Source organism: Brassica napus, chromosome C7 (assembly GCF_020379485.1).
Source record: "Brassica napus cultivar Da-Ae chromosome C7, Da-Ae, whole genome shotgun sequence".
Taxonomy (NCBI): Eukaryota; Viridiplantae; Streptophyta; class Magnoliopsida; order Brassicales; family Brassicaceae; genus Brassica; species Brassica napus.
The window spans coordinates 7,947,717-7,970,424 of NC_063450.1; the positions used below are offsets into that span (position 1 = coordinate 7,947,717).

A 22,708-nucleotide genomic window follows, 5' to 3' on the forward strand; every position below is an offset into this window, starting at 1 on the left:
TCAGAATGCGGAACATCTTGCAGGCGTTTTTCTAAAGTCGCCGCAAACTGAATTCCAAAAGGAATGACCTTGGCATGGGCTACAGCCATCTTTACGTAAGCCTCGCGCTCCGTCATATTACGCAGAGAGGGAAGCGGACATCCATCAGGTTTGAAGTGCCTCACCAGATGAGCAACGCTATCTGGATCCTCCATAATAGGACAATCCTTAGAATGCGAAAATTGCCAATGAAACGGCTTAGCAACAGCCACCTCACCCGAGACACCAGGGCGGTGATCCGAGCCATTCGTTTTAACCTTCTTCGGAGGAAGATCACGCCCCTCCGAACCCGTTGGGCTACTCGAGTTAACGCGAGCCTCAGTTTTTTCACCCTTGGGATCTTTGATCCCTTGGGTTGAAGGCCGCGGAAGTGGGGTCTCCTCGCGAAGAACTTCTGTGAGTGCATCACTCACATCTCCGGATCAAATACGATCCACGTTGGCACTACTAGTTCGAGTCCGCACCCTATCGGAGTCGCGAGATTTGGATCTCCTCGAAGTCATATTCCTTTATCGAGTGAAAACGAGACTAAAAGAAGTACTATGACGAACCCTAGAGCAAAACCAAAGCTTTATATAGATCAGAGCCCCGCCACATCTCAACAGCTCGAACAAAAAGGATCTCGAAAGCTAAGGAAACAAGGATATTCCAAAATATTACGCTTATCCATTAAAAGGTATCCAAGATATTAAAATAGAAGAAGCTAACTAGAAACGAAATCATCGGGGACAGACGACCCCCCCCCCCCCGACTTGATTCGTCGAATCATCTGAGACTTGAAGAAGATCGAGCTCGGAGATCGACCAATCCTTCTATTTCCTTTAATCGCGTAAGCTCAGCATCCACAGTCAGGCCCCCATCCTTAAGCTCGTTCAGGAGATCGATGTTGGCGGTCACTTCTTGTAGTCGCATCTCAGCAGACACTTCCTTCTTCTTGCTCGCCCACCTACCCTTCAAAGATTCGAGAACTTCCCGATATTTTTCCGCGATATCGCCACGGGCAATGCGAGAAGCACGGCGAACGTCCTGATCTCTCTCGACTTTGAGCACCGCAATCCTCGCCCTTTGAGCAACCATCTGGGACATGAGAGCCTCGTTCTCCAGATGGACTCTCCTCGGCATCCTTCTTCCCTTCTTGCTTAGTGGTCTCGAGCTCCTCCGAAAGCCTCTTGATCTCAAAACCGATGCTCTCGATCTCCTTGTCGTTCCGAGAAGCCACGACATGATCTTCCATCATCACGATGTACTCGTTAAAAGCTTCCATCACCTGACAAGAAATGGAAATAAGAAAATACTACAAAACGGCCTTTCAAGAAGAATGAAGGCAAGAAACGAACCTTAGAGCTCGCCACAGCAACCTTGGCGTAGGCTTCCGTCTCCACCGAAGAAGCGAGAGATGGGAGATGATAACCCGCAGACCTCATACGACCAGCGAGGGAAATTAGGTCACTTTGGGCCGTAAACTATGAACCATCTCCCTCAGAAACGAGCGTAGGACGAGCCGAGCCGGGAAAGACACCCTCCGATGACCGACGTCGCTTGCGAGTCGCCGCCGCAGTCTGATCTTCTGACCCAGGACTCAACAAGACAGGAGGTCGAGTCTCTCCTGAAACATCTTCGTCGTCGGAATCATGAATCGAGATCAAGGGAGATTTTCCGGAAGCTCGGCTACTCGATGTAGACCCAGAAGTTCGGAACGACAACCTCCTCACAAGCTGTCTAGTTAGACGATCTGAAGACTGAGTTTGAACCGAAGGAATCACTACAACCTCCTGAGAATGTTCGGCCTCGTCTCCAGACTCCTCAACCAAAAGAGCCCTGTCGATCCCCGCCGGTAAGGCGAAGACAGTTTGAAGCCGTGTTCGATCGAAATTAAACCAGTTCGAACGACCCCTCCGGAGGACACTCATCATACCACAGATCTCATTTGACATTAAAGAGCTTCCAGACGGAACTGAATCAAACGAAAATAAACAAGAGTTGTAATCTTCGATTCCCAAAAAAAAAAAAGAAACAAAATCATCAACACACAGGCAAAGGGAAACTAACCGATATTCTCGGCCCAGCGCCGGGGAAGATGGGAGAAATCGAAATCACCCATAGATGCTCGATCCATCTTGAAAACAAAAAAATTGTTCTCGCCACTTCTCGTCGCGATAAGGAATTTCCTCGATAACGTGGTGACCTGGACGCGGAGATACGAGGAAAGTACCAGTATTCTGGTTATTCCGCTTCATCAGAACGAACTGACGAAACTCGCTAAGACCAAAGGCGAGACCCTCCTCCCTAGCCTTAACCAAGAAGGTGACAAGATGCCTGAGAAAGTTCGAGAGAAGTTGGGTAAGCGATAACCCAAGCTCCGCCAAGACCTCGAGTATTGGCTCCGGGATCAGGAAGATAAGACCGCATGAGTGAAAGAAGGAAAAATAAGCTCCATAGTAGCCTTCTCTCACGGTTTCAGGAGTCTCATGCGTACCGGCCAAATCGAGGATGACGGAACGATCGACCCCGTACACCTTGTAAAGGTTCTCGAGATCATCGGCTGTAGTAGTCGGACGAGGGAAAGTAAAAGACGAACACATCTCGAGCTCAGAGGACAGAAAGATTCACTATAAATGAGAAAGAGATGAGAAAGAAGAAGCGAAGATAAAAAAAAGGGCTCTCTACGTATATATAAGCCACATTAACGGCTCTATCATCGCAATCGAGAAAAGCAATTATGACCTAGCCTACGCCCTAGCGGCGGCTAAAGTAGCCGTTACCGATTAAAATAATAATAATAAAAAAGCGCCAACGAACGGCTCTTTTCGAAAACGATCGATAAAACCGGATTTGAGCGATATCGGTTACCAAACGACAAAACCCTGGTCAAAAGATAACCACCCCTTTTCCTTTTCGATCAAATCAAAAGAGGCTGGGGGACAAATGTTGGACCCAGTTTTGGCCAATATCATAATGGGCCGCGATCAATGGCATGGACCTTAAAGGGCCTGAGCACATAGCGAGAATACGAGCTCGAGGAGGAGTCGCTGAGGTCGCGAAGATCGTGCAACAAGAGGCAAAGATCTCGGAGCTACCATAAGGATCTTGAAGTCGACTCACTATAAAGGAAGAGGAAGAAACACGGAAGAGGACACGTTGAAAACCCTAGAGAGAGCTACACATTTACTTCGATTTTGTTGTCTTCCCATTCTTAGATTCTTTCTTGACCGATCTCATTTGTACCACTCGATCTAGTTCAATTTAGTGTATTCAATCTTAGTCATCAATAAAATCCATTTTCACCTACTGGAAACTATTTAACATCGTTGTATTCTAAAGATATCGTTGCCTACATTATTTGTCTTCCCTAGATCAAACCCCGATCACTATCAAATACTTTGTGTAGAGTTTAGGTTCTACAGTCATGATTTCATTTTTCAGTTAATAAGAGACAAATGAATATTCTATATATAAAATAGAAACTCGATGCCTTAGATTATAGTCTTTCCTTTTTTGTCATGAAACAATAAAGAACTTTTTTTTAAGAAATAAAAAGTTAAAAATGGAAACTAGGTCAAACACAGATTTATTAAGGGGTTATTTATAGAAAATTGCTAAAGCTAATGAAGGAATTAGTAATTTAATCGGGGTCAGCTGACCTCCCTAAGCTGTTAATAGATCCGCTTCTGAGAAGGCGAAAGAGCTTGTCAACTATACGTAAATTGGTAATAGATAATGTGTAAAACTAAAAATTACATGTTAAATTAATATGTTTTAATTGGCTTTTCAAGTTTTTTCAAGTTAATTGACATGTCAACTCTACGATGTTTTAAAAAGCTGATGTGGTATCTCTAGAGATAGACAGAAGCAAAGCCAGGTTACCCACTATGGAGGCCTGTGCATTTTTTTTTTTTTTTTGTCAAGGGTTTCTTTCATTCATAACTCAAAAGAGAGTAAAAGTGAAACATAGTCTGAAAAACACATACATAGCAAAAGCAACAGCCAAACATACTATTGTACACTGATAAAACTTAAATGATAACAGAGTGAAGGGAGTGGCAAGGTGAAACACATAAAAATTCAGTTAGAACAGGTGAAAAGGTTGTGTTGTGCACCCATACCAGACCCGAATTCGAAACCACCTTGGGACTTTTACCATTTTGTAATCAATAGTGCATCCACTTAATTAATAATCTGCATTCGCCCCTGGAGATAGCCTGTGTAATCATTGTGTTGATCGTAAATATAATAGGCTGAGGACTTTGATAAGTCGACATCGTCTTCATATCATAATTATTGATCATGTGCCATAATAAATATGTTATTGCTAATTACGTTTGTTATTTCAAATTAGATTCAACAAAAAATTAAATTGATTTCTTCTCTCACTTCAATTTTAAAATTTCGTTCTTCGGTCCACAAACAAAATCTATATGTTGACCGACGCATTACGCGTGAGTAGAATGTCACACTGGCATTATCTATTGATATGCGTGTGGTGAGAATCTTTTTTCCTTTTTTTTTGTCGGGGTGGTGAGAGTCTAGTCTCCTCGGAGTACTTAAATGAATAACCTTAGTTTTCTTAAATTAATAGCGTACAGAAAACCACGCTTGTTAGTTTTGCATCTTTAGTGACTGATGCCAACTGATATTTGTATGTTGCTCCTTTACAAGAATGCTGCATCGCTGTTTTGTGCAAAAATAAATATAGTTTCTAGATTTGATAATATAAGTTGTTTTATATTTTTTTGTTTCAAAATAAAGTATTTTTTTTTCAATGCAATTTTGTAATTTTTGAATATTATATGACCAGTTAAATTACATAATTTTTTATAACAGGTTAAATTTCTTTTTAATTTATACCTTTTAAAAAGCTATATATTTTAATAGGTAAAACAATTTACATTTTGATACAAAAAGAGTATACATAGGTTGTAAAAACATTAAAGGTGAAAAACACTTATACCCTTACGGTTAACTAATCTAGACTTAAGGTTTAGAGTTGAGGGGTGGGGTAGGGTTATTGGAATGTGAAATTTATGATTCTAATAAATATATAAATAAATACTTAAAAAATATTAAAAAATTGTAAAAAAAGTCTAAAACATAATTTTTGATTTTCAAAAACAAAATTTTGAAAAAAATGTTTCAAAAAAAACAAAATTCAAAATTCAAAAAAAATTGAATTTGAAAAATATAATTCGAAAACATAAAAAGGAATTTATTTTTATTTTTATTTTATTTAAATATTGATTTATTATATAAATAGATAACAAGGGTATAAGAGTCTTTTACCACTTAATGAAGAAGATATTTTTGAAAATGTCCCTTTAGTGGTGGTAAAGATGAAAAGTAGTACCATGAAAGTGGTAAACATAAAATTTTCCCAAAATACAACTGGATCTGATAAAATATAAGGGAAATTTTATGTTTACCATTTTCATGCTACCACTTTTCATCTTAACCACCACTAAATGAACATTTTCAAAAATACATTTTTCATTAAGTGGCAAAAGACTCTTATGCCTTTGTTTTTTATATATATAATAAATAAATATTTAAATAAATAAATTTTTTTTTTTTCGAATTATACTTGTGAAGATCGAACGCCTTTGATCTTCTTCTTTGAACTCTAATCTCGAACCAACACGATCAATATGTTGACCCGGTGTTCACCGCACTTCTCCGTTAACTAGGAGAAGCCGCTATATCTCACCAGAGCTGGGATCGAACCAGCAACACTATACTGCTCACAAGCGAGCTCCGTTACAACTCGATAACCTCGCTCTCTCTTCTCTATCTCTGCGTATGATACAATCTTATCATCTCAACAGACTTAACCTATTAACCATAAGATCCTTAGTCTTTATACATTAGACTAATTCACTCTACTCACGTGTACACTCACACGTGTGGCCAACTAAAGAGAGAGACCGGTTTAATTGACTGTTACAAACTAACTGGACTTAATTACAATCCTATCTAAACCAATCAACTTAAACCAAGCTAGCTATAGTAAACCTATCTTGTCTATATCCTTCAAATCTCCACCTTAGACAAGATACCGTCGCATTTACCTCGTGAAGTCTTTGATGAAGCTCTCTGTCATATCTTTACCGAGACATATCTTCTCTGCATCCTTTACCGGATCATTGCAGCTTTTACTAGCTGCAATCTTTTCCACCTTGAACTGTACTTAGTGCTTGGAGACTCGAAGCAACTTAAGTGCCTCTCGAAACTTGAAGACTGGTAATACCTTAGTAAAGATGTCAGCCGGATTATAGGCTGTTGCTATCTTCAAAACTTGTACTTCACTCGCAGTAATGGATCACGAATGAAGTGATACTTTGTAGCAACATGCTTCGTCTTCTCGTGATAAACGGCATTCTTCGACAAAGCAATAGCACTTTGTGAATCACAAAAGATCTCCACCGATTCATGTGGAAAACCAAGTTCCTCAGCAAACCGCTTGAGCCACACACCTTCTTTTACCGCCTCAGACCAAGCAATATTCAGCCTCCGTTGTCAACAATGCTACGACCTTTTGAAGTGATGACCTCCAACTTATATGATTACCCCCTGCTGTTAAGACCATACCTGAAGTTGATCTCCTCTGATCCAAATCCCCATTGTAATCTGAATCAGAATATCCTCTAACAACAAAATCTCTCTTCTTCTTGTAGCACAATCTTGTATCAACTGTTCCTTTAATATACCGTAGTACCCACTTTACAGCTTGCCAGTGCTCCTTCAATGGCTTAGTCATAAAACGACTTATCAAACCCACTAAATAGGCTAAATCTAGCCTGGTTCCCACCATAGCACACATGATGCTTCCTACAGCACTTTGATACGGATTTTTTTCCATATAATCTGCTTGTTCTCTCAATCCCTTATCGGTTCCAGACCTGAGCTTGAAATGCGCTCCCATCGGAGTTGATACTTCCTTTGCTTGATCCATATCAAAATTTGAAAGTACCTTCCATAAGTTACCTTCCTGTGACACACATAATTCACTTGTCTCTCTGTTCCTTTGTATCTCCATGCCTAAAATCTTCTTCGCATCACCAAGATCTTTCATCTCAAATTCTGAATTCAAGACTTTCTTCAGACGATCCACTTGAACCTTGTCGACTGATGATATACGAATATCATCTACGTACAACAGAAAGTACACATATACACCCTCTGAATTCACCTTGAAGTATACACACTGATCATACTCGCTCCTTGTGTAACCTTGTGCTCTAACAAAATTGTTGAACCTCTGTTCCATTAACGCGGTGATTGCTTTAACCCGTACAAAGATCTCTTTAGTAGACACACCTTCTGTGGAAACTTCTTGTCAATGAATCCCTCAGGTTGATCCATATATATAGTTTCATCCAACAGCCCGTGAAGAAAGGCAGTCTTGACGTCCATCTACTGAAGTTTCATGTTGAAATGAGCAACTGCAGACAGTATGTATCGAATTGATACGTGTTTAACAACTGGAGCAAAAATATCTTGGAAATCTACTCCTTCCCTTTGAGAGAAACCCTTTGCTACGAGCCTTCTGTTGTACCTTGGTGGCTCAACACCAACTATATCAGGTTTCCTCTTGAACACCCACTTGCACCCAATTGTCTTCTGATCTTCTGGCTTATTAACTAATACCCACGTTCCATTCTTCTTCAATGAAACCATTTCTTCTCCTGCTGCTTCTTTCCAGAAATCACTGTCTGGATCCTCCATAGCTTCTCTATACGACGACGGTTTTTAACTCGCATCTTCAGGAAATTCACAGATATAACAAGCGTATATGTCATCTCCATCTGCGGCATCACACTCATAATCTTCAAGTCTCTTTGGTGGTCTTGTTTGTCTTCTAGCTCTATCTGTATCCAACTGAGAGTCCTCAAGATTTGGTGTTTCTTCCACTGTCTCTTCACTTCCAGCTAAATCTTCCAAGTCTGTAGCTCCACCTCCAAGCTCAAGCACTTTATCGTCTGTTAACTTCTGACTTACGAGAGTTGGAGCTTCTGTTCCAGTAGCATCTTGAGATGATGTCGCTTCACTTTTACGATCCTTATACACCATCTCCTCTTTGAAGACAACATCTCTGATATAATAACCTTCTTCTCCTCTGGCATCCAGACTTTAAAACCCTTAACACCTTCTGGATATCCAGTGAAATATCCTTTTCAAGCTCTTGGATTTAATTTCCCGTCACTCGTGTGTACAAACACTAGACAGCCAAACCTTCTCAAATCTTTGAAGCTCGGAAAAACTGAGGTCCATCTCTCCTCTGGTATCTCCATCTGAATAGCTGACGACGGAGATCTATTAATGAGATACACGGCTGTTGCTGCTGCTTCAGCCCAAAGTCTGACCTCAAAACCACTCTCACTGAGCATACTACGAACCTTGTTCATAATCGTTCTGTTGAGATGTTCTGCTACCCCGTTTTGCTGCGGTGTATACGTACACGTTCTATGTCTGACCATGCCTTCTTCTTTGCAAAACGAGTTGAACTGTAAGTTACAGAACTCAAGCCCGTTATATGTACGCAGTTTCTTAATCTTCCTTTCACTCTGTGTCTCCACCATCTTCTTCCATTAGACGAAACATTCAAACGCTTCATTCTTGTGTGTTAGGAATTAGATCCAGACCTTTCTTGAGAAATCATCCGTGAAGATAAGAAATTATTGTGATCTACTGAGGCTTGGAGGAACGTTTGGTGATCCCTATAGATCGGAATGGATATAATCCAGCTTAGCCTTAGTAACATGAAGTGCTGGCCCAAAACTCACTTTATGAGTTTTACCAATAACGCAGTCTTCGCAGAAACTCATCTCAGTCTTCTTCAGCTTTCCCAAGCCACCTTTCTTGAGTAAAATCTCCATACCCTTCTGTCCAAGATGACCCATGCGACTATGCCAAAGCTGAATGTCTGACACTTGATCGTCTTTCTGTCCTGCAGCATTACTTGATTCTCCATTTAAATCTGTTCTTCTTGCAGATGCTTGCAATATGTACAAGGACTGTCGTCTGACTCCTTTCATAAACACAGTACATCCTTTTATGACCTTGAGAATGCCATTTGCCACCTTGAACTCACAGCCCTTCTCTTCAAGACTTCCCATTGAGATCAAATTCCTTGATATACCAGGCATGTACCTCACATCATGTAGAATAAAGGTAGTCTTGTCTGGATTCTCGAATCTGATTGAGCCAACACCCTTAACCTCTGTAATTGTATTATTTGCCATACGAACTCTTCTTCCACCTGTAGTCTTTAAATCAATGAAGAGATCCCGTCTTGGTGTCATATGGAATGTACAGCCTGTTTCAAGAATCCACTCGTCTCTATCTGATTCTGCTGAATTAACCTCTGCAACTAGTAGACCAACTAGATCCTTGGCATCATCTTTAGCCATAGATGACTCTCCTCTGTCTGATCCCTGCTTCTGATTCTTGTTTCTTTCAAGCCACTTGTAGCACTGCTTCTTGAAGTGCCCTTCTCTACCGCAAATCCAGCATACACGCTTGCCTTCTTTTGACTTAGATCTTGACCTATGCTTGCTCTTATCTCCATGTGAGTTAGAGGACCTACTCTCTGTCTTTCTCTCACAACATTGCCTACACCGGATGTTCTAGAACTGGGAGCATCCTTATACTCCATCTCCTTAGACCTCGCTGCACTTACTATTTCACCAACTATGATAGCTTGCCTGCTATACTTAAGAGTTTCTTTCAAGGAATCATACCGGCTCGGGAAAGCGTTGAGTAGTAGAATTACATGTACCTCCTCTGGAATCTCTATGCTGAGGTTGTTGAGATCAGCTAGAAGCTTCAAGAAATCATCAACATTCTCATCTACCGTTCTTGAATCTTGCATCCGAAAGGAATAGACCTTAAGCTGAGCGTGGACTCTGTTTGACAAGGTCTTGGCCATGTAGAGACGATCCAGTAGCTCCCACACCTCTGCTTATGAGGTACACTTGTCCAGTTTCCTTAGGACGTGATCACCGACGCTCATAAAGATGAGATTCATGGCTTTCTCATCGCGGTCCAACCTCGATTCTTCATCTTTAACTGACTTCTCCTTAGAGTCCTCATTTTACCGTCTTCATCCTTCGTAATCTTTGAATCTTTGGGTTGCGGAGTAAGAACATCCTTCAAACCTCTCACGCTGAGATGCACAAGCATTCTTTTCTTCCAAATTCTAAAGTCTCATGTGCCATCGAACATCGATATGGCGAATTCGATCTTGTGAATCTTCATCTAGAAATCGATTGATTTCTAATCTTGATCGAGTCTTCGGAACTTTCGCCGGATCTTGTAACCTGGCTCTGATACCAATTTGTGAAGATCAAACGCCTTTGATCTTCTTCTTTGAACTCTAATCTCGAACCAACACGATCAATATGTTGACCTGGTGTTCACCGCACTTCTCCGTTAACTAGGAGAAGCCGCTATATCTTACCAGAGCTAGGATCGAACCAGCAACACTATACTGCTCACAAGCGAGCTTCGTTACAACTCGATAACCTCGCTCTCTCTTCTCTATCTCTTCGTCTAATACAATCTTATCAGCTCAACAGACTTAACCTATTAACCATAAGATCCTTAGTCTTTATACATTAGACTAATTCACTCTACTCACGTGTACATTCACACATGTGGCCAACTAAAGAGAGAGACCGGTTTAATTGACCGTTACAGACCCATGTTCGGAACTACACTAGGCGCTAGTCGGGCGGCAACACCGGGGCTATCGAGTTACCGAAAAATCAGAGATTACGCGGGAATTAATCAGGGCCTAGGTTTAGGGTGAAATACGAACCCTAAACTAACATCAACTCTAAACCATAAACCCCGAAACATCAATTCTAAACCCTAAACCCTAAACATTCAACTCTAAACTCTAAAACATCAACTATAAACCCTAAACCCTAAACTTCAATTCTAAACCCTAAACCATCAACACTAAACCCGAAACTATCAACACTAAACGCTAAGCCCTAAAAAGTAAACTTTAAAGCCTAAACCCTAAAAAATTAACCTTAAACCCTATAACATCAACTCTAAACTTTAAACCCTAAACCGTCAACTCTAAACCCTAAACTTTAAACCCTAAAACCCTAAACCCCAAAACCCTAAAGTTGATGTTTTAGGGTTTAGATTTGAAGGTTTAGGGTTTTAGGGTTTAGGGTTTACGTTTAAGGTTTAGAGTTGATGTTTTAGGTTTAGATTTGAAGGTTTGGGTTTTAGGGTTTAGGGTTCGAATTTTAGAAAAATATAGGGTTTAGGGTTTACGTTTAGGGTTTAGGGTTGATGTTTTGGAGTTTAGATATAAAGGTTTTTGGTTTAGGGTTTAGAGTTGATGTTTCGGGGTTTTAGGTTTAGAGTTGATGTTTCATGGTTTAGGGTTTAGAGTTGATGATTTAGGGTTTAGAGTTGATGTTTTAAGTTTAGACTTAGGTTTAGGGCTTACGTTTTAGGGGTTAGAGTTGATGTTTTAGGGTTTAGATTTGAAGGTTTAGGATTTAGGATTTAGAGTTGATGTTTCGCGGTTTAGGGTTTAGAGTTGATATTTCATGGTTTAGGGTTTAGAGTTGATGATTTAGGGTTTAGAGTTAATGTTTTAAGTTTAGATTACTTAACTATATGTTTTTTTTGTCAAAGTTAATCAAAGGGTTATAAATGTATTTTACCCTTCATTAAAGATGAGGGTAAAAGTGGTTATTGTAAACATGAAAAGTGGTTTTTGGCAATTTTTCCTAAAATATACTATTACAAAAAGTTGGTTATAAAAATAAGAAAATTATTATAAAAGTGTGTTTAGAATACAATAATTTCTAAGTTGGTTTCAAAATCTTTTAAGATATTTTTGTAAATTCTAAAAAAAATTACATTCAATTTGGAATTTGAAATGATTTGTATCAAGATGATAAATCTTCTGTTTTTTTTTTTTTTTGAGAAAGGAATCTTATGTATTTTCAGATAAATCTCTGTTATTTAAACATATGTTTAAAATCTGGGTGTATTATTCTTACTCGTTACATTTGTTCCTTTTCGGTTACCTTTAATAAGAAACTGATGTGTTAAATCTAACATATCACAAATAATGTAGCAGTCCATAAAATAAAAAAGTCTTTGGAGATGTTCTAAGAGCTGTTGAAATGCAAAACGTTTTTTAAAAAATATACCGAAAAATAGATATTGTAGACGTTCAAATATAAGGTTTGAGCGTGTCTCTCTCCAAAAATAAAACCTTATATTAAACTTTATAACTTTTATATTTTACATAATAGTCCTTGTACTTAATAGAACTTAACTAAAAGCATAAATCTTTCACAATAACTATAAAATATACAACAAAAGTTGTATAAAAAAAATTAATAAGTAAAATATTAGTATATTATAATAAAACATTGCATGTAAAAAGAAAACATACAAACTAATTCATTAAATGTGAATAAGTTACATAATTATTCATTATAATGACCTCCATAATGATAATGGCGGATCAAATTCATCACAACATCCGATTAGATAAAAAAAAGAAGCAAAACTCAAAAGCAAGATTACAGAAGGTAATAGTTTATCTGTTGACAATTTGGTTTCTTCAAATGAAAAACTCCTTGATTTCTTAAAAGAAAGTGCATATCATATAGGCAAAAAAGTTATGAAATAGTTCAATTATGTATACAAAACCAAGCAAAAAATCACCATTTAAAGAAAGGCATGAAGAAAATAAAATATTGTTAGCAAATTTTAGATTCTATTGTTGATTTTACTACTTGAGTTCATTCCATCTGAATAAGAAAGAATTATAAAAAAAAAATAACAACGACAACCTTCAGTTACACGAGAGTTATATGGAAAATATTTTGGTGATTTTAGAGGTTCACGATCAAATTTACCAGCATATTAACATTGTTGTATTATTTATTTGTGCAATATTTTTATTTGTGTAGTATTAATATGTTTGTTACTGTCTTTGTATTTTCAGTTTTTTGTATTTCGCATTTGTGTGATGTAATATTATCTTTGTATAATATTGTCCATTGTGTAAATTAAATATTTTTGAAGTAAAATGACTAATATTATTTGAAATTTACCCAAGTAATAAAACTACAGAAATAAATAATGTACAACACAAGGTTTTGTACCGTGAAATCTTATATTTGAGGTTTCACTGTACAAAACCTAAAAACTTAAAATTTTAAGGTTAATTTTAGAGTTTTCAAAACTGTATATTTGAAATTATAATGAGGTTTTTGGAGATACTCTGATGTTCCTTGTTGAGAATTCTTAAACCAATTAACCGGTTTATCTCACTTGACTAATTAACCTTAGCACACTTCTTGTTGTTGTTTGAGTTAGTTAAAGACACACAAGATTTGGTTATCCAGCTCCATTTACCGGTACATCTGGGGAGAGGACGGTACTTTCAACGATTCACTAGTATCAAGTGTATACAAGAGCTTACTCACACAACCACCTCTGTGTTTCTCTATTCACCTAGAGACAACACAAAAAATAACCTAAGACTTGAGCTTACTGAACCTATGTGTATAAGAGATGAACTCTACACTCCAAAGAAGAAGAAGTAGTCTGAGACTCTTGACCGGATCTCTCTTTGCTTCTTCTCAACCTTCTATAGATACTCCTTCTATCTCCTCTGCTTGCTCTTGCTTCTTGCCCCTCTCTCTAATCTCATATATGTGTAGAGTGACTGTTATCTGTGTTGAGTGGCAAGTCATTAGGTTTAGGGAGTTTATATAGTGTCTCCCTAAACCCTAACACTAATGGGCTTCAGTCACTAAGGCCCAAAGTGCAAGATGCAGCTTTTCTGAAGTAGACACTTTAATGCTTTAGATAACTTCACATTCCCTCTCATACTGCAGAAGACAGGTTTCTGAAGTGGTCACTTCAGTGCTGTAGGTGAAGTGTAGACCAAATGCACAAAATCAACAAATCTCCACCTTGGGCATTTGGTCACTTGTGCTTGCCATATCTGTAAGTGAAATACCATCTCCTTGTCGATTTACCTCAACTATAAGATGAACCTGAGACTTCCGTCATAGTCTCAACTAGTGAACCGTTCTTGCAAACCTTCCAGCTTTACCACCAGAAACATACTTGTCACCTTTACCGGTGACCCTCAGCTCTAAAAAACCGAACTGCCACAGACTTCCTTTTCAGACTTGACCATCTGAACCTTTTTTCGATTTCCCAGACTTGACTCTCTGATCTTCTTGCTGCTGCGAGGTGATAAACCGACAAACCATCTCTCGCTTCCGTTGTCTCAACTCAATCAGCTCTTGTAAGAAACATAAGAGTTTTCTCACACTTGATTCCTTTGAAGCAACCATTGATGAACTGGACGACGATTTTAACATACTCTAGCTGTGATGTGAATCACCCCGCCTTTCCTGAGTTATTAACCTTTTCATGTCCATCAAGTTATTAAACCAGCTCCAGCCAACTTATGTAATGCTTAAATTTTTCATCAATTTGCTTTAGTTGCCTTCCATACCTTGAGACACCATTCAGCCATGATACTCTTCAGATTTAATCACCATAAATCAGATGTATCATTCCTGCATATCATTTATAATCAATGCACCTTCAGCTTTGTCCTTCAACATAGCTGAACCTAAGCCATCAGAATGTCTTTATGTAGCTTGAGTTGAGAAAATCAGCCCTAATACACACTTGTATTAAGCTCAACTCTTCCTTGATCACCTCTTGATACATTCAACATTTGACTACCTGGTATAACCGCTTAGAATACTCCATATCACAAGTCAGGAACAACCTCCAACTTGTAAACCCAACAGAAAATCCTATAAGCTTCATTACTTATAACTCTTCCAATCACATAATATCCTTTGTGGCTTCTGTAAACACCATAGACCTGTTACATTGACTGAAATTAACTTTTGCTTCTTTTGCCAATTGATTCCATTACCGACTTCTTGATTCACTTAATACACCTTAAGTTTTGAATCAAAATTCCTTGATTTTTGTGCTACCACATCAGAATCATACATGCTCCAAACCCGAAACAATCCCTGATTCTTTTCTTTGCTAAAACATTTCAACCTTAAACACCTCTTGTACCGCTGTTACTCCTAACATAACACGCCACCCAACAATTCCGCTGGACAGACTTTCGACACAACCTTGATTCAACCATCATATTCTAACAGAATAGAACTAGCACAAAAATTTCTCTTGAATCAATCTGCAAGAAACTTCCAAGTTACTCATGCTCCATTTTCTTGAACCATGCCTGACTTATCAAGACCAGTTTGAGTACCCTGCCCTTGAACATCACTTTACACTGTTTTGACCAAGAGAGCATGCCTCTTAACTCCACCTAGCTAAGAAGACCTTCGACACAAAACACCAATGCTCCACCTGCAGCTCAAACTCCTCTGTATAAATAGAACCTTTCACTAACACGCTGCCAGTTTTCTTAGACCTATCTCACATCCACAAATCTGTGGAGTTCTTGAGACTCTTCATTACAGCCTTTAGAATTTAACTCTAAAGCCCTTAAAGTCACTCTCTTGCTGTAAAACACACAGAACTCCATCAAATTATTTCTTCTTGCATCATTCAAACTTTGACCAGTCTCTGTTTCTATCAATTATGCATCTCATGTCTCTGCCATTGATGAACCTGCACTTGAATGACTTGCAAGTGACTTTTCCTGAGTAGATACATCATTATCTTCTCATGATGCAATTAAGACAACTTGAAGCTCCTTCATTATTTCTCTCAAATGCAGTTTGATGCTCTGCATTCTCATCCTTTCTTGGATAGCTTTAGATTCTAAAACACACCAAGTTTCTCATATTTACCCTTGAGAAGCTGGATTTTTTTGACGCAAACTTCCTCAAGTGATTTACCTCAATTGTTGTCTTACAAATGCATAACTACTTGCATATGTATCTTTTCTGCAATCATGTCTCTTCTAGAATCCTTATCAATAATCAGCTTCAAACAAATCTGAAATCAACCATTTATCATCAGATTTTAATCAAGTTTGAGCTTTACCCATTGATAACCTCATGTTCTTTCTTTGTTTCTTCTTTGCACATTGAACTTCCATAGATCAGATAAAACCCTGAGATATATTGTTTTCCAACCCTTCTTTTACAGTTAACCCACTGAGACAACCTCCAAGAACATAGCTCCACCTTGAATGAAGCAACAACAGTACTCCACCTAGAACCATAACCTCTCAAATGTATTCTGCCTCTGTACCATGGCTTCACCATCAAGAGTTAAAACCAATCTCCAATATCATGATGATCCATCTTGTGTTCACATGTATCATAATGAGTTACCATGGCTTCTTCCTTGAGAAAGTGTATCAGAACTTATGACACATCCCTTTCTTCACTCAGCCACCTCAACTGATCCATTGCAATTAGAAAACCACCAAGAACCTTCTCTTCTTTCCAACATCATTGTCTCTTAGAGCATTCTTCAAATAGTGTAACCATCTTTCCCGATACACCATCAACCATGCCTCCATCTCAGAAATCTCAACCTTGTATCCTTTTACAGCAATTATGCAACATATACTTTCTTGTACCGATGTTAGACCAAACAGAACACGCCGCCTAACAATCTTGAATAGGAATATTTTCGATACAAAAAACACCTAGTATATCCTGTTGCATAGTAACATTCCGAGACATTCCTCAAACTTTAGCTTTAAAAATCACCAAAACTTTCTTTAGTGCTTGAAGATCTGATTCAAAATACAAGATACTTTCTGAGAAAGCAATGTTCCACCTGAGACAGGAACTCTAAGTTCCTACATATTCATTCTAGCATAATTTTCATGTGTAACAATCAACACAAATATGCACAAGCTATGAATCTTTGATGTTGACATCTTGTCAAGAGCTTATCCTTCTTGAAACAAGACTCGTGCTCTTTCAAGTACACACCCAAGCTCGCAAGAGCACACAGTTCCTTGCATTTCCTGTGAAAATAGCAAAAAAGTTGAGTGTTACCCCTTCTGATTTCACAGAACATTTTCAGATTGCAATTAGAGCACAATCCTATTGCATTTCCATCTAAAAACAATATCATGGTAGCTTCATGTTCTCTAATGACCAGCCAATTGTAGACTTTCACATTACCAAGAACTGATAGCTTACCAACATAGTAAAATCTGCAGTAAAAACCCTTTTCAAAAAACTCAAAACCACTGAATTTCCACACATATTTTTTTCCTTGAGCGAACAGAAAAATATCTTCCTCCATAACCATTCTGCATCTTCTTGTAGACTGAAATCATGAATATCTTGACCAGTACTCACACAACGATAAAACACCCATAAGATTCAAGGTTCTAAGGCGTCCCATAATTTCATGAATCTTATAAATTTTCGGGTTTGGAATATCACCAAAAAACTTCGAACACCATCTGCAACTGATTTTACCAAATTGATTCAACCAAAGAAGACATGAAAACCATCACTGAATCTTGGCCAATCCCATGCAAAACCAGCACAAGCTCCTCGTGTTCCAACAAGCTTTTAATCTCAATAGATATGCAGAACTTAAACAAAACTGAAACTTCAATACAAAACATCACAACCATCTTGTGACTGCAGCGGAAACAGACTTTATGTCTTCTTCAACTTGAGTCTTGAAATTGATGATATGATTCTAATATACCACCTTGAGCCATAAGCTTTAGCTCATGATTGCAGAATCACAAACCAGCTGATTCTTGTGAAAGACAATCAGCTTACACCAACCTTTAACCGGTTTCTTTAGCACTGTCAAGAACATTCACCTTCTATCAAATGCTTCCTGCTTTATCTCTGCTTTCTTCTTCTTATGACTTCAACACCACCACCTATGAATTTCTTTGACCAGAACTCACAATGATGTAAAACTCACAATGATGTAGAACTCACAAGCCATTGGAGAAAATATTTCACAGATTCTTTTGATTTTCAACCGAGTCAACTTTGAATCTTCCTTTCCCCAACACTGGCGTCTTCTTCCAAGACTTGCCAGGAACCACTCTCAACATCGCATATCTCATAACATCATATGCTTCTTCTCTCATGAAGTCGCGAAGTTGTTGAACCTGAGAATCTTCACCATTTCCTCATTTCTCCAGGTTCTCGATGTTGCCTTTCTCACATAATCTGAGCTTCCTCAAACAACACAAAATTCAGAACAAAGCCTGAGACCTCTGTGCAGCCAGACACCAATAGCATATCAGAAACTAAAACTGTAACCTTCTCTGCTAAAACTGATGCTCTGATACCACTTGTTGAGAATTCTTAAACCGATTAACCGGTTTATCTCACTTGACTAATTAACTTTGGCACACTTCTTGTTGTTGTTTGAGTTAGTTAAAGACACACAAGATTTGGTTACCCAGTTCCCTTTACCGGTACATCTGGGGAGAGGATGGTACTCTCAACGATTCACTAGTATCAAGTGTATGCAAGATATTACTTACACAACCACCTCTGTGTTTTTCTATTCACCTGGAGACAACACAAACAATAACCTAAGACTTGAGCTTACTGAACCTGTGTGTATAAGAGATGAAATCTACACTCCAAAGAAGAAGAAGTAGTCTGAGACTCTTGACCGGATCTCTCTTTGCTTCTTCTCAACCTTCTGTAGATACTCCTTTTATCTCCTCTTCTTGCTCTTGCTTCTTGCCTCTCTCTCTAATCTCAGATATGTGTAGAGTGAGTGTTATATGTGTTGAGTGGCAAGTCATTAGGTTTAGGGAGTTTATATAGTGTCTCTCTAAACCCTAACACTAATGGGCTTCAGTCACTAAGGCCCAAACATAACACATATCCCTAGAGCATCAAAGTGCAAGATGCAGCTTTTCTGAAGTGGACACTTCAGTGCTTTAGATAACTTCACATTCCCTACAACCTCATACTGCAGAAGACATGTTTCTGAAGTGGTCACTTCAGTGCTGTAGGTGAAGTGTAGACCAAATGCACAAAATCAACATTTCTCACGTGACGAATGGTGTGTGGATAGGAAGCTTGTATCAAAAAAATTTATTGGGGCGAATGTATTAGATTTCGATGTCAGTAACTAAATCTAATAATTAGGGTTAGACATAGGCAATGAACATTTAATGCAAGCATATCTTCAAGATATGCAATACAAGTATATGTATCGGTCACTCTCTCAAATCCTCTTTTATGTAAGCAAATATCCAATGATAGTAACAAATGCAACACAAATCGATTTCTTTGCCGACGTCTTTCTCAACTCACCGGTAAACTGTACAAGGGGTTGGTGTTGCAGATCGATAGTAGGAGCTACTATACAAAGATCTGAAGGTTACTAGGGCTATAGTAAAGTTGTTGTGGATGATGTTCTTTATCAGGTTTTACTTGGTCATATAGTAAAACAACTTGTTTATATTTCCATTTCCATAAGTGATATATTTATAGAAACATTTTATTGAATGTTATTCAATCAATGATTTAAAATCAGTTGTCAATGTTTTATTAATAAAAATTTAAATTTAAAGATTATTTTAGATGGTTAAATTCTAAAAATGATTTCAAATCATTTGTTTTGCAGTCTCGTTAACAAATGATTTAAAATCAGTTTTAAATACAAAAAAACTTTAAAATCATTTGAAGTTGAATAATACTAGATTTTAAAAATTAGATTTAAATCATTCATTAAATAACAACAATTTTTAAATATCATATCTAGTAATATTAGATTTTAAAAATTAGATTTAAATCATTCATTGAATAACAAAAAAAAAATTAGATTAGTAAAATATCATATCTAGTAAAACTAGATTTTAAAATAGAATTTAAAATCGTCATTCGAATAACCGTAGGTTTTGCTTAGATTTAAACTCTATTAATTGAATAACATTATTAGGGTTTTCTGATTTAAACTCTATTAGATTTTTATTTTTCTTATATAGAAAAAATCCCAACTATTTCAAACAGAGAGATAGTGACGTATTGAAAAGTAAAATGATGAAGAAAATGCTGAGAATTGTCTGGGTGTATTTGATTGAGTTCTCATAACAGGTGGCTAAGGAAACAATTTTTCTATTAAGTTGACTTGACCATAAACCTCTCATTTGCTCCTCCCTCTTGCGTCCTTGGACCATCATTCTTTCAAAGACTTAGTCTTCGCTTTCGTCTCTCAGTGACATGGTAACAAAGTAACCACGTCCTTATCCTTCTCTTCTCTCTCCATGTCAAAGAAAAGCAATTTCGTCGAATTGGAGAAAACACACATCTTTTTTTTGTTGTTGTCTCTCTACTCATTCACACCCGGTTTTAAACGGTACCTGTTGTCCGATCTCTATCCATCATCCTCTACTGTGTCTTTTCTTGTAAAGCACTCTCTGTTTTTAGATTCACACCCTCTTTTTTTTTGTTCTTTCTCTTTGACTTGTGTAAAAACCCTGAAAACAAGAAGTGTATAAACAGAGGTACTTGTCTAATATAATTGAGAAAAAAAAGAGTTCGGCTTTTAAATATTGTCTGTCGGTATGGGGCTTTGCTGGTCTTCTTCATCTAAATCTCCTTCAACTGCAACAACAACACCTACCACTACTGGTAATATCAGTTCAGGTTCGTTTTCTCAATTTCTCTGCTTTTCTTTCTTTCTAAGGAGTAATCTGTTCAGTTTCCTAAAATAAGTTTCACTTCAACTTGTGTAATACGTTGCGTATCATTTATGTACTTGTTTGTTCCGAGGTTCTTGGGTTTGTTGTGCTTATAGTTCTGTAAGATCAAGTGCTGATCGCATCTTCTTGTTGTCTGATCTGTTATTGACTGAATGTTATGTGACTTCATTTTTTTTTTTGGGAATGATTTCTAATGGAAACAGGTCCGTTTAAGTCAACGACTACAGAAACATCAAGAAGTAACATATCTAGCACTAGTGGATTCTCTGCGGGAAGTGGTGGAGATGCTTGCCCCGAGGGTCAGATACTTCCCATTCCCAATCTAAGGATATTCAGCCTTGCAGAACTTAGAGCTACAACCAGGAATTTCAAGTCTGAGAATGTTCTGGGAGAAGGAGGGTTTGGGAAAGTCTTCAAAGGCTGGCTTGAAGAGAAAGGGCCTGGGAGTCACAGCACTGGAACTGTGATTGCTGTCAAGAAACTCAACTCCGAAAGCTTCCAAGGATTTGAGGAATGGCAAGTGAGTAGAGTACTCCAACTTATATCAATGATATATGCAATGCAGAGTTTTGTTTGCTTATTTGATGGTTTTTTTTTTTTCTTTTTTTTCTGTGTAGTGTGAGGTGAACTTTCTTGGGAGGGTTTCTCATCCGAACCTGGTGAAGCTGTTGGGATACTGCTTGGAAGGTGACGAGTTGCTTTTGGTGTATGAGTACATGCAGAAAGGAAGCTTAGAGAATCATCTTTTTCGAAGTAAGAACCATCTTCTTATTTAAGTCATTTTAGATGTTATTATGGTTGGATGTTTCCCCACTGATTTGTATCTGCTTCTGTTTCTCTAGAGGGTTCTGTTGTTCAGCCACTCTCATGGGAAATAAGGCTTAGGATTGCAATAGGAGCAGCTAAAGGCTTAGCGTTTCTTCACGCTTCAGAGAAGCAAGTCATTTATAGAGACTTCAAAGCTTCAAACATTCTACTTGATAGTGTAAGTAAACTACATATGGCTTTATGGGTTTGGATATATAAGTGTGGAGTGAGTTCAACTTGTTTGATCTTTGTTGCAGTCATATAACGCAAAGCTATCAGATTTTGGATTGGCTAAGTTAGGTCCTTCCGCGAGTCAGTCTCACATCACAACAAGGGTTATGGGCACACATGGTTATGCAGCTCCAGAGTATGTTGCTACAGGTACTACAAATACAATGTCTTTTGTCTTCTTTGGTTCTGTACAAACTGTGTGCTTATGTTGGTTGGTTCTTGATAGGTCACTTGTATGTAAAGAGTGATAACTACGGGTTTGGAGTCGTGTTAGCTGAGATCTTGACTGGTTTACACGCACTTGATCCTACCCGGCCCACCGGGCAACACAATCTAACGGACTGGATCAAGCCTCATCTCTCTGAAAGAAGAAAGCTGAGGAGGATAATGGACCCTCGTCTAGAAGGAAAGTACCCTTTCAAATCGGCTTTCCGAGTTGCTCAACTGTCTCTGAAATGCCTTGAACCCGAGCCAAAGAACCGTCCATCGATGACAGAAGTGGTGGAATCGCTAGAACTCATTGTGGCTGCCAATGAGAAACCGTTGCAACGAAGGACCACTAGAGCTTCCCCAACCGTAAGTAACCAACAAAGCCATTATCGCCGGGAACATCTGTCTACATTTCAACCGAGGCATACCGTGGCTAGAGGTCACTAGTGTTGGTTGTTTTTGAACACTAGATATTCTTTTTTCCTCTCTCTCTCTCTCTGTCTGGTTTTGTATTCGTTAAAAAGATGATTAGAAAACCATTCATATGTATACTATATGGAACCAAAAGACAAGACATAAGCATATGTTGTAACTAGTAAATGTGTTGTTGTTGTGTGTGTTTGTAGATGCTTATAAGAGATTAAGAAAGTTTTGAAATATTAGTTATCTAGATGAAGAGTCCAATCTTTTTTTTTCAAATATAGTCAGCCTTGGCAGCAGAAGCCAATATATGAGCTTAATTAGAAGTCAGGAACATAG

General features: G+C 38.1%; 1 protein-coding gene across 1 annotated transcript; it reads left to right on the plus strand.

Annotated features, from left to right (window-relative positions):
• The first annotated feature begins 20,121 nt into the window (after positions 1-20,121).
• LOC106368865 (probable serine/threonine-protein kinase PIX13) lies at positions 20,122-22,608 on the plus strand. Its single transcript, XM_013808929.3, has 6 exons — positions 20,122-20,645; positions 20,905-21,221; positions 21,319-21,454; positions 21,544-21,686; positions 21,766-21,889; positions 21,966-22,608. Exons 1-6 carry the CDS (start codon positions 20,564-20,566, stop codon positions 22,394-22,396), a joined length of 1,233 nt encoding a protein of 410 aa, XP_013664383.1. The 5' UTR covers positions 20,122-20,563; the 3' UTR covers positions 22,397-22,608.
• Positions 22,609-22,708: the final 100 nt, after the last annotated feature.